Source organism: Parambassis ranga, chromosome 15 (genome assembly GCF_900634625.1).
Source record: "Parambassis ranga chromosome 15, fParRan2.1, whole genome shotgun sequence".
Classification (NCBI taxonomy): Eukaryota; Metazoa; Chordata; class Actinopteri; family Ambassidae; genus Parambassis; species Parambassis ranga.
The window spans coordinates 17,039,477-17,054,921 of NC_041035.1; the positions used below are offsets into that span (position 1 = coordinate 17,039,477).

At 42.4% G+C, this 15,445-nt stretch overlaps 2 protein-coding genes across 6 annotated transcripts in view; one reads left to right on the plus strand and one right to left on the minus strand.

Moving 5' to 3' along the window:
- Window positions 1–15,445, minus strand: part of macrod2 (mono-ADP ribosylhydrolase 2) — a 353,444-nt gene that overhangs the window by 279,062 nt on the left and 58,937 nt on the right. The window lies entirely within an intron of this gene.
- Window positions 5,264–15,289, plus strand: flrt3 (fibronectin leucine rich transmembrane 3). Its single transcript, XM_028422744.1, has 3 exons — window positions 5,264–5,518; window positions 10,505–11,197; window positions 12,169–15,289. The coding sequence occupies exon 3, from the start codon at window positions 12,213–12,215 to the stop codon at window positions 14,163–14,165; it is 1,953 nt and encodes a 650-aa protein (XP_028278545.1). The 5' UTR covers window positions 5,264–5,518; window positions 10,505–11,197; window positions 12,169–12,212; the 3' UTR covers window positions 14,166–15,289.

Here is a 15,445-nt window from a genome sequence, read left to right on the forward strand (position 1 = left end):
AGCAGGTGACTAAAGCATCAGCTCCGAGTTGAGAGCACTATTGCTACCCTGTCACTCTAAAGTGCACAAACACATAAAAATGTCATTGTTTTTGTACTTTGCTATTCATTGTGTTGAGCAGTGGAGAAATCGTTAAAAGGAGGGGGTAATTTTTAGATATAACCCATGAGAGTAAACAAAGGCTGCCAATGTCTGGCACAGATAAGTGAACACTTTGATCACAGTGATGGCAGCTCCGTGTGACGAGACCTCCTTTCCTTAGTATCTCCCCCTCTCTTTTAACTAAAATCCTGTTGCCTAAGTTGCAAACTTCCTGTATGTGTTCCAATCAACGGGGCCATTACAGACCATGAGGTATTGTATAATCTGTGTTATCTTATCTAGAGCAGCAAAGACTTGGTTTGCTTCACCAGATAACATTAGCCCCGACTTCCTTTCCTTACAGCTCTAAACCCCAAGTGACCCTTTCATAAGACGAACTCCTAATCTCAAACGACTAAAGAACTAAAATCAACCACATAATGAAGGAATGTGCTGCTCAGTTAAAGATCCAGACAGCTGTGTGTTTGTCTTTAAGGTTCTCTTGGCGCTTACACAAGCACGGTGAGTCCATTGTAAAGATAAATGCTGCCATTTAGCTAAAGGCTGGTGAAAAGATGCTAAGTTGGCTAATTACAGATTTAGTGGCAAAATAGTAAACCAGTTACAAAACATGAGAGAGGGGCTTCAATTAGCTACATTAGAGATGTATGTTGGGCTGTGAAAACACTGTATGGTAATTCTATCTTTTATCTCCTTTATTGTGCTGATTAGTGCAGCAGGGGGAGAGTGCTCTATCTAATCTGATCACAGAGCATTGTGTTTGCGGTCATTAACCTATGGGAGGTCCTGAGGGTGACAAGTCAGCTCCTAACCCCCCCTCTACCTTCTTTATGGAACTCGCTCATCCCTGAGTTCCTCTGTCTCTGCAGACAACAAAACAGCAACCACAAAAACAACCAAAGAAAACAAAAGACGAGAGGAAAAACAGCCGATGGAGCTTTTTTGCATGGCTTGTCATTCTTCCACAAACACATGGCCCAAATGACTACTGACCAAGGCCCCTGGGCTTTCCTAAGCAGCAGGATGTCAGCCCCTTTAGTTGCTGTTGTTGTTGGTTCTTTTCTTCCTCTCTGGTCTGCATCGTCGAGTCCCAAGAGATGAAGGGGTCAACCTATCCTTCAACATCTTGGATCTACATCAGAAAAGCCTTGTGCCTTACTGCATTGCCAAGTAGTAATAATGCCCAAAGCAAGGCCTTGTTTCATGTAACTGACATCTACATTCATATGCATAAAGATCCAACAAGCTCCGTCAGCCAAAGCTTTCTCTTGCCAACCATTTAGGGCAAAACCTAGTGTCTACATTTACATTTATACAAACCCACACTAATGAAATCCAGCATCAGTCTATATTTATCCATAAGCCCTCTTTCTATCCCTGTCACACACATTACATCCTCTGTGGATCAAAAAAAAAAGAATACTCTAACACGAGAAATAGCACCCCTCATCCACAGATCGTAGTTAAACTGTCGTGATACTGAAAAGCTGCCTGTCAGGATGGCAGAGCAGAGATGAAAGGCCCACAGCGAAGATCGCTGCTGATTGCCTGTAGAGGATGAATATGCAAATAAAGCAGAAGGTAAATGAAAAACAAAGCGGGGGTTTTGGCAGCAGCCTTTTACATGTTCCCCTTAATTTGGCATTGGTTAAGAACACGGAAAAACTATCAATAATGAATTCCAGCCAGAGCATGGAAGGAGAGAAGAGGGGAAATCAGACTCCAATTTCTCCTGTGAGCCCCTGAGCATTTTTAAGGTCTGTTGTATTTTACACAAGCTCTTCACCGAGTCCTTATCATAAGTGTCAAGTAAATAGAAATTTGAAGAAGTTAAAATACTATCCATAAGACATAACTTCCCCAGCACCAATCACACTGTAAGTCCATGTGTTCTGGAAGACAGTTCAGAAAGTAGGGCACCGCAGTCTGCCAAGTGGAAGACTGGACTATTGAACACAGCATGAGCAAAACAGTAAATCAATTATCTGGTCGAATGCCTGTCCTGACAGACAAAAACTGGGCTCAGGACCGTCTGATAAAGAACAAGACCAAAGCAGCTGTTTTGTTGCCAACAGACCAAAAAGGCACTTAGGCCAGCATTAAGAAAAATCAAGAGGCACAACAAAGTAGGAAACAATCTGTGTGTTGTCTAAACACTGTGAAACTAGCCAGACAGACTACAGCACGTCCTTGGGAAAGGAGAGCACCTATCCCCTTGAACAAAAGATGAACAGGGCAACAGATTTTCCCCGGTCTTGAGATAACAGAAACCCAACACCCTCGTCCTCCAGTGGGGCTCTTTGTACTTCTAAGTGAGGACCAATCAAGCAGCCGCTGACAGATGTGTCTGCAGTCGATTTAGGAGAGGAAGCCATGTTGAGGTCAGGCACGGGTTTCTCTGCTCTGTCACCCTGGAAGGAAGGCAAGGATCAGGTAAGGATGTCTCAGACTGACCTTTCCTCACCTCCACAGTATTTGGGATGCACAACACCTGGTGTACAGATTTGTGTTTTGGTGTGAATATGTGGCATTTTCACACCACAACACAAATGTTACTATATACGGATCTGCCTCCAAATGAACAATGTACAAGCAGACAGTTTATACTTGTCCAGAAATCCCTTTGTGTTTCAAACAAAAGTGAGAGCCACTCCAGCTGGAAAGCAAACAAATCCAACAAACTCCCATCCGTGGTCTAAGTAGTTTTGGCAGATGCTCCAGGCTTAAGTGTCTGTTCAATTAGGCACTCCAGTTAAGATGACAATCATGGTTTAACTGCGTGGAGTTGGATCACGTTCTGTCCTGGCAAAGCAACTGGACATGAGATGTCAGTGACGGTCACACACTTAGACGGACACTCTCATGTAGTGTGTCCCATCCTAATAAAGCCATGACAATTACTAGAAGTAGAGGTCCACATCAGCTCATGACTAGACAATGGGAAAACAAAACACAGTAGCAGAAGTGAAGTGTAAATTTGTAGTTGTACATTTGTTTGCATGTCAGGGGGTTACAGCCATGAATAGTGGATTCTTTAAATATAAAAAAACTCTAGAATGAGCCTCGTAGTGTAGTTTTAAAGGTAGGGTAGGAGATTTCATTCTGATGCACTTTTTGGTAAATTAATGTAACTTCTCTTTACAATCCGATATCAACCAATTAGTTCGGCAGTTTCGCTTTAATCATCTGTGGAAGCTATAAAACGCTAAAAACATCAGCCAATCATGCAAGGCGCCCCTGCACGGAGTATTGGCCTGTTGCTCTCTTCCAGCTCTTTGCGCACCAGAGAGGTATGTGCATGATGGCCCAAGTCACAGACCACAGCGCGTCTTCAGGTAATGCCTGTGAGAAAGGGGTGTGTGTTTACTTTCAAAATCTGTCTGACTCTCGCTGAGTTTTCAAAATCTCCTACCCTACCTTTAAGTTTTAAAATGCACTGTTTTGCCACATTTCTGTCCTCATCGCTCTGAAATCAGTTCTGCCCTCTTGAATACCTATTTGTAGATTTGTAAATTATGCGGCTAAGACCCAAGAGACACATTAGATGTCATGGTTGTCTTATCTTACAATAATACTAGTCACATTTCAAGACCTCTACAATTTTCCTGCATTTAGTTTAAGACATTATTCAAGCCATTTCAGCTAACGTCTGTGTCCACTGGCATTATCAACACCACATGGAGTGGTTTTATATTATTATTTATATATTATTGTCAAGCCAATAGTATGAATTGAAAATATTGCTGAGACACTGGCCCGCATGTTTTTAATTCAAAGACACTGTTTTAAAAACAATAACATGGGATTAATAAAGTATATTCTATTCTATTCTACATATTAGGATGGATGTAATGTTACCATCCCCAGAAATAATGAATAACACATCTCTAACAAACCCGTTTGTTTACTGAAAATGAATGCATACCCTACAGGCATTTGAAGCTTAATTAACAAAAAGTTGTATTGGCAGAACTGAATGACATGTGAGAGCGGAGTCTCCATATTACACCAATACAGTGGCTGCATACGTCAGACTGATCTGATCAGAGTGACCCAGGGCTTCGACAGGAAGCAGATATTCAACAACAGATGAGCAGAGCTGCTCCATTGCTGCTCAATGCGCTGGGCTGTGGTGTCTGGCTTGTCAGCTAGCCAGAGGGGGAAACACTGGAGATGACGCAGGGCAGCAGAGAGTGTTGGCTGGGTCAGCTCAGCTGCAGAGCCCTTTGACTAACAGGCTGATTCACCCATGCTTTGGGCTTATAAGGAAGCAAAACCCCCTGTTTGGCTTCATTTAAACATGAAACCAAACAGGGTCAAACAGAAAGCAGGAGGGGCAGTTCAGGTATGTCAGAGCAACTCACATGTCTGTCTAGTATGAACACATACACATACACAGCATAGACTCACAGCCACAAACACAGACCCACATTTTAGGAATCAGCACAAGTTTGAATTCTTGTTCTAAATTATTCTGATTCACAGCGACAACATCATCAAATATTCATTATCTGTCAAAGTTAAAACAGCATGTCTGCTATGTACTTCACACAAGGAAAATGGCAAATATTCAAAGGGATTTTAAATTTGTTGGACAAACCAGAGTTAGATTTAAAACAGTGAAACATTGGATTTTTTTTAAATCTCATTTAGAAAAGATAAAGCAGCATTTACACTTTGGAGAAGACACCTGGGACATAAATGACAAATTATCCTGCACATCTCAAACAAATAATCACTTATAATTTACAGACTACAATTCTCAGTGTGTATCTCATTTTCACCAACACACACACACACACACACACACACACACTGTACATGTCCACTATTTTTACCCTCTCCGTCTTTTTCTGTCAGCCAGCATCGCTTTCCAACCAGTGACTACTCGCTCATCTTAAGTGCACACATCTGACAAGGATGTGAGTGCCTTTCCCCTTTCCTCCACTCCCCCTAGTGTAACCAACCAACACTGCATCTTGCATCTCCAAAACACACACACCATGCACACACACACAATCACAGAGCGGGAGAGAGAGAGAGAGAGAGGGGGAGAGAGAGGGAGGGGAGTGTGAGAGGCCCCTCCTCCAGATGACATCAGTGCTCTATTGAAGCAAAGCTAGAGGCAAACACAACTCCACATTTGTATTGAGATCTACCCGTGCACCTATGTCCTCGCACAGCCTACAGATTGTGTATGTGTGTGAGGGGGGGCTCCAGTAAACACAGCAGTGCTGCTACAGATAAAGCTCCAAATTGCTCTAGCCCTGTGAGTGAGAGGAGCTTTTTTTTTGTTTTTTGTTTTTGGATCTTAATTTAATTCTTCATAGCCTGGATTGGATTATTATTTTTCCCGCTGTGAACCCCAATTTAAGAGGATACCTGTTACTTTCCATTTTTTTGGTTGATTATAGAGGTAAGTGTGCTTTGCTGCTTCGGTCCTGTTGGGAATGCATCCTTTTCGTCTTTTTTTTTTTGGATCTTCTTTCTGGCAGAGGGGATCTATAAAGTACTCAGGAGTTGCTTGTACGCTGTCTAATTAGTTGCCATTTTTTATTTTCAATACTTGGCACAGAAAGAATATTGGGTGTCTAGAGATTATCATTAGATGAAAGAAATGTGGGAGCACTTTTCTTCCAGATAACTAAAAGAAGCTCTCTCCTTTTTCCGTGAGCTTACACACTGCACAGCATTCTGCTCATCTTGGCGAATAAAAACCCGACCTGCAAATTATTCATCTCGCTCGTCATCTCCAAAAAAAAAAACAAACCCCCTTTCGTGTCTGCAACTTGCTGCTTCGCTTCTTTGCTGCGTCCCCCTATAATTCAGAGTCTATAACACACACACCACAAACACCTGGTCCTTTTCCCCCCCGACACGCGAAATTTCTTCTTATAATACTCTGCCCTCAGTCACACGGGGAGCACCAAATCTTTTCGCTTCTTATTTCAGCTTTTGATTTCCCTAAGCCAGTGGGAAAATAATCAGTGGTGAATACGCAAACTTGAGGGGATTAGTGGGGCTGTCTGCTTTAGCCTCGGTGTCGCAGCCCGAGAAGACACCCCGGCGTGTTGCTGAAATTGCAGAGCAGATCCTGTGGAGTTAGACATGAAGGGGCAGCTGGAGAAACTCCGATAAATGCGTCTCCCCAGCGTCACTGTCTGGATGGGCTCGGACCGGTTACTATTCATGTGCCACTCCACTGAAATTTACTGTGCAAATGTCTGAAACTGGTCTGAACACCCCTCTCCACACACACACACAAAAAAAAAATCATCATAGGCTGTGTGGGAGCCTCTTTTTTTTTACGCAGCGGGGGCGCAGTCATTAAGGAGCTCCGAAAAAACGCACCAAATTAAATCCATTGGAAGTTTCACATGCACCAGTACGCACACAAGCAGCGGCTCATTTTTACGCACACGGCATACTGTAACGTTACATGCCTCTACAAACGAATAGCTGGCAGTTTTCGGTGCAGTTTGCAGCTCTGTTATGACTGTCGTATTAATAAGCATCCAGAAATAAACGCAGGCTACAGTAAGATAATGCCTTGTGCTCATATGACCGACTGACAGCAGCATTTTTCACTACGATCGTCTCTCTCCATGCAAACTGATATTTATCCCCTCAGATCAACATAGGCAATAAAGTGGACTCCTCCTTAGCAACACCAGGGCAGGGACAGTGGTTAATCCAATTTCACACAGCACTTTATCTTCATGAAACGATAAGGTCATCCAGGCTTTGAACAATGACTGATGTATATATACAGTATATGAGCAGCAGCTTGATTTCAGTTTGTCACCCTATAATGGATGCAAACTTGACTTAAATTGTCAAGCAGTGTAATGGTGGCTTATTGTTGTTCCTTCTCTTTGAGAGACACTACATATAAAGCTTCTGTTAAACATGGCAGACATGAGGACAGACCCAATTGTCTTCACTGATAAGTGCCTAAGGCAAAAGTCCCCAGTCACTTGCTTTCAGAGGGAATTTACATTGCAGATTAACAACTAACCAGGTCACTACAGATAGAATCTTCTATGGCTGGAAAATTTAAAGCCTAAAAACAGTTCTTTCAGATCCAATGCTGTACTCTGCTCAGGCCTAATAGGATATTTTGCCATCTACCCCAGGCTTAAGGGGCAAATCAACTCATATTGCTTACTGAGAGGATAAGCATGGCTGCAAAGCTTAAATGATGCAGGGGGAAAACACCCAGTGGTGTATTTGTAGGATGAATCAGAGGAGAGGACAACATATCCCTCTTTTTCAGGCTAGGTGTCTTGTCCTGTGCTGAGATGAGCATCCAGTGTGTTGCTGTTTGCTTGTCACATACAGACACACACACACACACTTTTATCTTGCAGTGCCTACCACCCCCATGTGGGGAAAAACAATTGCAGCTGCTACAGATCTCTCCTTTCAGGCTATCACAAAAGACAGAGACCCCCGTCTGTCCAAGGCCTGTATATATATGCTCCTGATGGGCCAAGCAAGAGTATCATCTGCTCAGCCCATCTAAAGACAGCACCAGGAGGCCACATACCAAATCCGTGAAACTATCAGAGATTTTTGTCCTCGGCTGTGTCTCAGTGAATTCAGATGTGACCATGAATGTTCCATTGTGTCTCGGCAGCACAGCAGGCCTCTGCCAGGTGTCTTAACATACGATTTACTAGAGTGCAGAAACAAGGTTTCAGAGGACACGTAACAGAGAAAACTCACCTCTACAGAAAATCATTAACTAAAAATATATATACACAAAAACACAATGGTTAGTTTGGGTTATCCTTAACCCCTAACCAACACGAGTACATTTTTATTTTATAAGTAAACCTATCAACCTGAAACAATGTTTCAGGCCCACATTTGAAAACAACAATATAACTACTGTATACTGTGCACAATCAATCATAATTCAGAAATTATATTATGAATTAGAACGAATAATCAACAGCAGATACAAACAACATTGATTTCCCAATGGAGAGCACTACTGTGGTTCAAAATTAATTTCAGGGCTCATGAATAATTTAACAGTCAGCCATTACTACTTCTACAGCTCCTTCCACCCTAAATGCACCCTGTGTTATATTATTCTGTGTTTTTCTGAGCTAAAAGTCATTATAATCTGCAATACTTTTGACAGGCATGAAATTGTTTCTATTTGAGTTTTTTTTTTCGGAAGCCTTTCTTGTGCAGTGTACTGCTAGGGGGCACAAAGTCTTGGGCTCTGTTATTACAGACTAATGTGCATTTATGCGTGTTCGGCTCACAATAGCTATCAGTGTCCAGCTTTGTGGGAGCCTCCTACGCACTCCACTGAAAGGTAACTAGCTGTATACACACACAATTTTACCGGGATGCTCAATTTAACTTTGCCAGTTCAGATTAAATGAAGCAGAATCCACTTTGACTGCTGGAGAATCCCCTGTCCTGCCGGCAGAGCTTATTAGAACGATGGAGAAAGACATCCATCACTAAAAGTGTTTATCTCCATTACCCTCACAGTAAATGCAGAATGCGTGTGAGTGGCTGGCTATACATTTTTGATCAAATAAATTCAAAAATGTTTGCCTGTTTTACCTACAAGATAGATTTTTAAAATGTCTAAATAAAGGTTTTTAAACCTAAACCCCCTCTGTGAGGCTACACGTTCCACATGCTTGCCTTGTACCGAACAATGGAGAGGGGCCACTCTCCCCTGAAATCCGATGAGCGTGGAAAAAGTAAAGGGGAGTAAAAGCGCCAAGGCCTAACTTTGCTCCTTGTTAAGTAAGCATCAGACAGCTGATAAAAAATCGCCCGGGACATAAAGCCTCACACACTGTACAGAGCGTGTTCATAAATGAACAGCTACGTCTCTCTGACTGGACACTGAGTCAGATGGTTAACAGAGCTGTAAACTAACTGGAAATTTTCTGCTGTATCATATATGCCAAATCATTCTGCCTCACAACCCTAAAAGTCTTATTATTCTGAGAGGAGATGGGTCTTCCTGGGTCCTCTTGATAAGACAGAATTGCAGGGACATTTTTTTCTTATGTAATGATTTCAATGATTCAAATCAGGACTACATACTTAATAATATGCAGAGGATGGAGAACTTTTAGGTGAAAAGGACTATTTAAAATTGAAATAGCTTGACTAAGTGCTGCATTAGAAGTTCATTCCGACAGACAGAGAGCACATATCTCTCTATCATTCCGCCATTTTCTAAAACTCCATTACTAAATGTAATCTTTTTTTTTTTCTCCTTGTCAGACTCCTTTATTCCACAAGTTAGTAGAGGTCACATCTGGTGCTTTTTTTTCCAGACTCTAATCTACTACTAATGTAATACTGGACTGAGGCCCATGTTTAGATGGAACAGAAGGAAGGGGGGGCGTTATTATGAGACAGCATCTCAGGAGTTGTAATCGAGTTACAAGCCTCTCAATTCCCTAATCTTCTCCTTGTCATGGGTTACAACTGTTAAATGGCCGGGGCCTCTTGTTCCTAATTTACCTTTCCATGTTTTACAGCACACAGTGGCAGCCAACAGGTCACAGGGACGGCTACATATAAAGCACACACATCTATTGTGTCGTGAAAAGGAAACATAACATTTTCTTTGGCAGAGGAAATTCTATTTTTACAAGTAGCATTCACAGAAGGTGAAGAGAGGATGGGGTGGGGTAAGGGGTCACAGAGAGGAGCTGGGAGTGACAGGGATAGATGCAGCAGCCCTCCTCTTCTTCATACGAAATTCAAATAGGCTTCATTTGTCATGAGAGCCTTTTAACAATGTGAGTAATTTACTAAGCAGTGGCTGGATCTGTTTTTCCCTCTCATGTGTAGAATAGGGACTAGTCTCATTTATAAAACTGCCCGGGGTAGGTTTGTTTTTAACCATAGGCCTTGTTCTTCAACACCAAAAAGCTCAGCTGTGCAGTGAACTGGACCAAGAAGGGTACAAGAGCTCCACCCTCAGCCATTGTTGAATTGGGGGTCTAGATCATGGTTGTCTTTTGTATGCACAGACATTCTTTCTTGTATCACCATAGAAGAGAAATGTGGTCTGTTAATATAACTGGCTGTAAAAGGTCAACAGGCTAAATCATAGCATATAAGAAAGGGCATTTCTAAATAAAAATTCACAACGTTACACAGATCAGAGATCCGTATCTCATACATTTTTAAAACACACTCAGGACTGACTGATATATCGTTTACTTAGGGTTTCACACTGATTTATACGAGTTCACTAAATGTTTACAAAAAGAAAAATTAAATCTTACTCATAATAATAATGATGCAAAGGCAAAATAATGTTTTTTCTTTCAATACTGAAGCATTATTCTCATTCATGAGTGTAGGTGCTTAATGTTTGTTTTTTTGTCTTTTTCTTTTTCTCCAGGTGTGAGGAGGTCACAGCATGAGTCAATCTGCAGATGTATGAGAGAGGCTGGACCCAGAAGGATAAGCAACTTGCCTTGTTTTGCTCTTTAGTGGAGAGGACAACACTGGTTATCTGCTTCAGGAAAAGGACCAGAGCCCTGGATTAATGTGTATTCCGGCTCAACAAGGGAGCAGAGGATTCTGGGTTACCTGAAGACGCGGAGTACACAAGTGAACAGGCCCGGATTGAGCCTGTGGCAGAGGGGATTGGCATGGCTCAGACCAGCTTTGTGTCAACTCATCATGCCTGCCGGGCCTGACTGCAGAAAGGAGCCTTTGCTAAAGCTCACCGTGTCCAAAACAAGGATTCGCTATACAACACCCAAAAATCTAATTTGTGGTTATGGCTGTTGAGACTGACAGCTGCGGCAGCCATTAGGATTTTAATATCACCTGAGAGCGCATGAGAGGAGATGCTTTTTGTACAGGCTTATCTGCCATGGTAAAGGCATTGAAAGCATGAGCCTCTGACAACACAGAGGAGGTCATCGTCCAAACAAGGATCAGCTCAGCAAACACTGACCAGGTCAGGATATCACAAGAAACCCCTTGGACAAACTTTTCCTTTCAGACAGGATAAGAACAAATTCAAGAGGAAATCTTGATTGGATTTCTGTTGGCAGGAAAGGATTTACCACTTCGTATAAATCAGGTACGACAAAAACGGATGGCTTTGCTTCTTTCCACTTCACCGACCAGACCACAATTTTCTAATGAGACGTACAGGAAGAGAGGTCATGACAGGAATGCATAATTAAAGCAATAATTCTGAATTAGCATAATTAAAAGGGAACTACACAGAGCTGGTGAAAAAAGAAACACAAATGAGAGACAGGCACCTTCTGCCTTTGTTGTTTTTTTCATTGCAGAGTAGTGTGCTGTAACTTTATGAATTGTACAACTTATATCTTATATTTTTGCTATTTAGAAAAATGAGAGTATGTTTTCATTCTTATGCTCAAAAACATAGTTGTGTGGAAGAAGAAACTAAGTTCACCAATTCACCTTGTAATCTAAGAACATCCCATCAAAACAAGACAATTCCCTCAGATTTCTATGTTCTTTAAACTTTTATCAAAAGTACTCTGTGAGGAGAGACATTTCCACTTTCAGGAGGCCACTGAATAGCCAAAGACACTGGTAATAATCTACCAGGGCTTTAGGTATGCCAGTTTCACAGCTGTTCATCAACAAAGCCCGACTTTGTTCACCCCTTGTGGTCTGTAGCGATGAAAGACAGCCTTGAGGTTGAGAAACATGTAAAACAACCAGTGAATGTATAACATTTCACAAGTCAGGGGCAAACAGTCAAAGCACAGAGTTTCAATTCACAGAGCTGAGAAGGTGAAATAACTCTTATGAAACAGGAGGAAAGCCGTTCTATTCGTTTTTATAAGTTTAATCTAGACTGCAGTAAATATAAAGATGCAAATCTTCCCTGAAACTGAGATATGATGTTTACTGTTTTGTAACCTATGTGATTAATTCGATAGGACAGATTCTAACCAGTTCTTTCTTTATTTAATCTAGAAAGTGCTGCAGGCAGCTTTTCAAACAACTAGTAAAAATGAGAACAGGACTTTGGCTCTGTGCATTAACTGTACACTTGTGTCTTGTCCCCAGGGGCTCTTGAGTGATTAGACTGCCCAGCTACACACACCTTCAAGATGGTGCGTCACTGCAAGTTCTTTATCCTCTTCCTCATCCGGATCGGGCTGCTGCTGGGTCTTGCTAACCCCTTAGTGACCTCTGCCTCATGTCCCAGAGTGTGCCGCTGTGATGGGACCTTCATCTACTGTAATGACCGTGGCCTGACTTCCATTCCTACTGGTATACCCCAGGATGCTACAGTGCTCTTTCTGCAGAACAATCAGATTAAGAGTTCGGGCATTCCAACAGAGCTCCGCAGGCTCACAAATGTGGAGAAGATCTACCTTTACTGTAACAACCTGGATGAGTTCCCTACCAACCTTCCCCTTGGGCTAAAAGAGCTCCACCTTCAGGAGAACAACGTTCGGATGATTACTCATGGTTCTTTAGCCCAAATTCCCTACATTGAGGAACTGCACCTGGATGATAACTCTGTATCAGCTGTCAGCATAGAAGAGGGGGCCTTCAGGGACAGTAATCACCTCAGACTGCTTTTCCTCTCCAGAAATCACCTAAGCACTATCCCTTCAGGCCTACCCATGAGCATTGAGGAGCTACGCTTTGATGACAACCGCATCTCCTCCATCTCGGAGCAATCGCTGCAAGATCTCATTAACCTGAAACGACTAATCCTGGATGGTAACCTGCTCAACAACCGTGGGATTGGGGAGATGGCTTTCATCAACTTGATCAACCTGACTGAGCTCTCACTAGTGAGAAACTCCCTGACTGAGCCGCCAGCTAACTTGCCAGGCACCAGCTTGGAAAAGCTGCAGCTACAAGATAATCACATTAATCGGGTCCCGCCTGGAGCTTTTGCCTTCCTTAGGCAACTGTATCGCCTAGACCTGTCTGGTAACAACCTGACCAGCCTCCCACAGAGTGTATTTGAAGATCTGGACAATCTGACACAGCTCCTGCTACGCAACAACCCCTGGCAATGCACTTGCAGGATGAAATGGGTGCGTGATTGGCTGCTGTCTTTACCATCTAAAGTGAATGTGCGCGGTTTCATGTGCCAGGGTCCTGATAAGGTCAGAGGCATGGCAATTAAAGACCTGACTACAGACATGTTTGACTGCACAGATTCAGAACTCTTTCCCACATATGAGACAAGCACAGTCTCTAACACTCTGCGCCCATCACAGCCCCGGTGGCCCTCGTTTGTGACTAAAAGGCCTGCAGTAAAAGGACCTGACATCAGTAAGAATTATCACAGCACTACCACCTCTTCAGGCAGAAAGATCATCACCATCAGTGTGAAGTCAAGTAGTGCAGATACAATACACATATCATGGAGGGTGTCACAACCCATGACAGCTCTACGACTCAGCTGGCTAAAGCTGGGACACAGCCCTGCTTTTGGCTCCATCACTGAGACCATTGTGCAAGGGGAGAGGACGGAGTATCTGCTCACTGCACTGGAGCCAGAGTCATCCTATAGAATATGCATGGTTCCCATGGAGACCAGCAACATTTACCTGTCAGATGAGACCCCTGTTTGCATCGAGACGGAGACTGGCTCTCACAAATCCTACCACCCGACAACAACTTTAAACAGAGAGCAGGAGAAAGAGCCTTACAAAAATTCCAGTCTGCCTTTGGCTGCCATCATTGGAGGGGCTGTGGCTCTGTTGGCAATAATCATGTTGGCACTGGTCTGCTGGTATGTCCACAGAAACGGTTCACTTTTTTCCAGGAACTGCACCTATAACAAAGGCCGTCGGAGAAAGGATGACTATGCTGAGGCTGGCACTAAAAAGGACAACTCCATCTTAGAAATACGAGAAACTTCTTTTCAAATGATACCTATAAATCACCTGCCTGTGTCCAAGGAGGAGTTTGTGATACACACAATTTTCCCACCCAATGGCCTGAGTTTATACAAAAGTCCACACAGCGAGAACAGTATTAACAACAGGAGCTACAGAGACAGTGGAATACCAGATTCAGACCATTCCCATTCATGATATTGCACATGGACATTCAAGAGGAGTGTGTGACTTAAAAAGAGTGGCAAGACTTTTACAAAACACTGGATCTATAAGACTAAAGAAGCAATGTTCTGTACATTTGCCATATAATTTATATTTAAGGACATTTTATGAAGATGGAGAACGTTCCAGTTGCAGGCCATCACTGAACCATCAGTGGGTATTGTAACTAACTGCAATTCTATATTTTAGGGATTTGTAGTAATTTGTACTGTATTTCCTTTGCTTAAGGTTATCGACCAACAAAAGAAACTCTGTGTTCTACTAAGATATGATGACTTGTCAACTGTGAAAGTGGGTTTTCATTGCTGTGTTGAACAATCAGACTTTAGAAAACCTTGTAGTATAAGCACAGGTCATTCTTTTAACTTTGTGGCTGTCAGAAAAACAAAAAGGCAAAAAAATGACATGGGTGACATAACGACATAACCTAAGGCACAGCTGATCAATTATTCCACAAAGCAGGCATGTTGCCCTCTAAAAGAATGAGCAGGCAGCGGCAGTCTCCACATGCTACGGACCAAGAATCTTACTCTAGAATTCACCCTGGTGTGGAGGTCGGATAACTATAGATGAGGTGCCATGCGTTTTCTCTCTGCTATGTTCAGTGTGTTATTTTGTTCTGTTAGCAAGAAGAAGAAGAAGAAACAGAAAAAGCAACCCGAGCAGGGTCCCGATGTTTCTGATAGGATTGTAGGCCACAGCACAGGGCAGATAAAGCACACCGACCTTAAGGAGCTTTCTGCTCCTCAAAATGAGTAGACAGGACAGGCTGACACAGAGGACCCCCCACTATCTCTATTTGTACAAGCCAACAATGGCCAAATGACAATGGCGGCATTCTTTAGTACCATGTACCATACGTCATTCTAGTCACCCGGCCAAAAACAAGAAACATGTTGGCTTTCATTAGAATTACCACAGTGTCAGCAACTCCTTGTTATGAGTATTATTTTGTATTATCTTCCAAACACACATTTTTGTTGCCACAATTTGAAGTTAACTGTTCTTTACAATTGAAAACCAAAGTGCATTGTATGCCCTTTGGCCAGTCTTGTATGTGCCTTGATCCAATGCTTATTGTATTTAGCTTTTTAAGAAACCAGTGACTTTTTTTCATACACACTTGAATATGAAAAATATTGGTCATATTACAGAATAAAAAGTGGACAAAAGTAACGTTGCTCCTTCTTACCTTGAGTTGAACAAAACCCTACTGATAATATCACTTTCATGTTTCTAAATATTATTTTAAA

Excerpts from the sequence above, each read along its gene's own strand:
- flrt3 (XM_028422744.1), top strand. The coding sequence starts at position 12,213 with ATGGTGCGTCACTGCAAGTTCTTTATCCTCTTCCTCATCCGGATCGGG.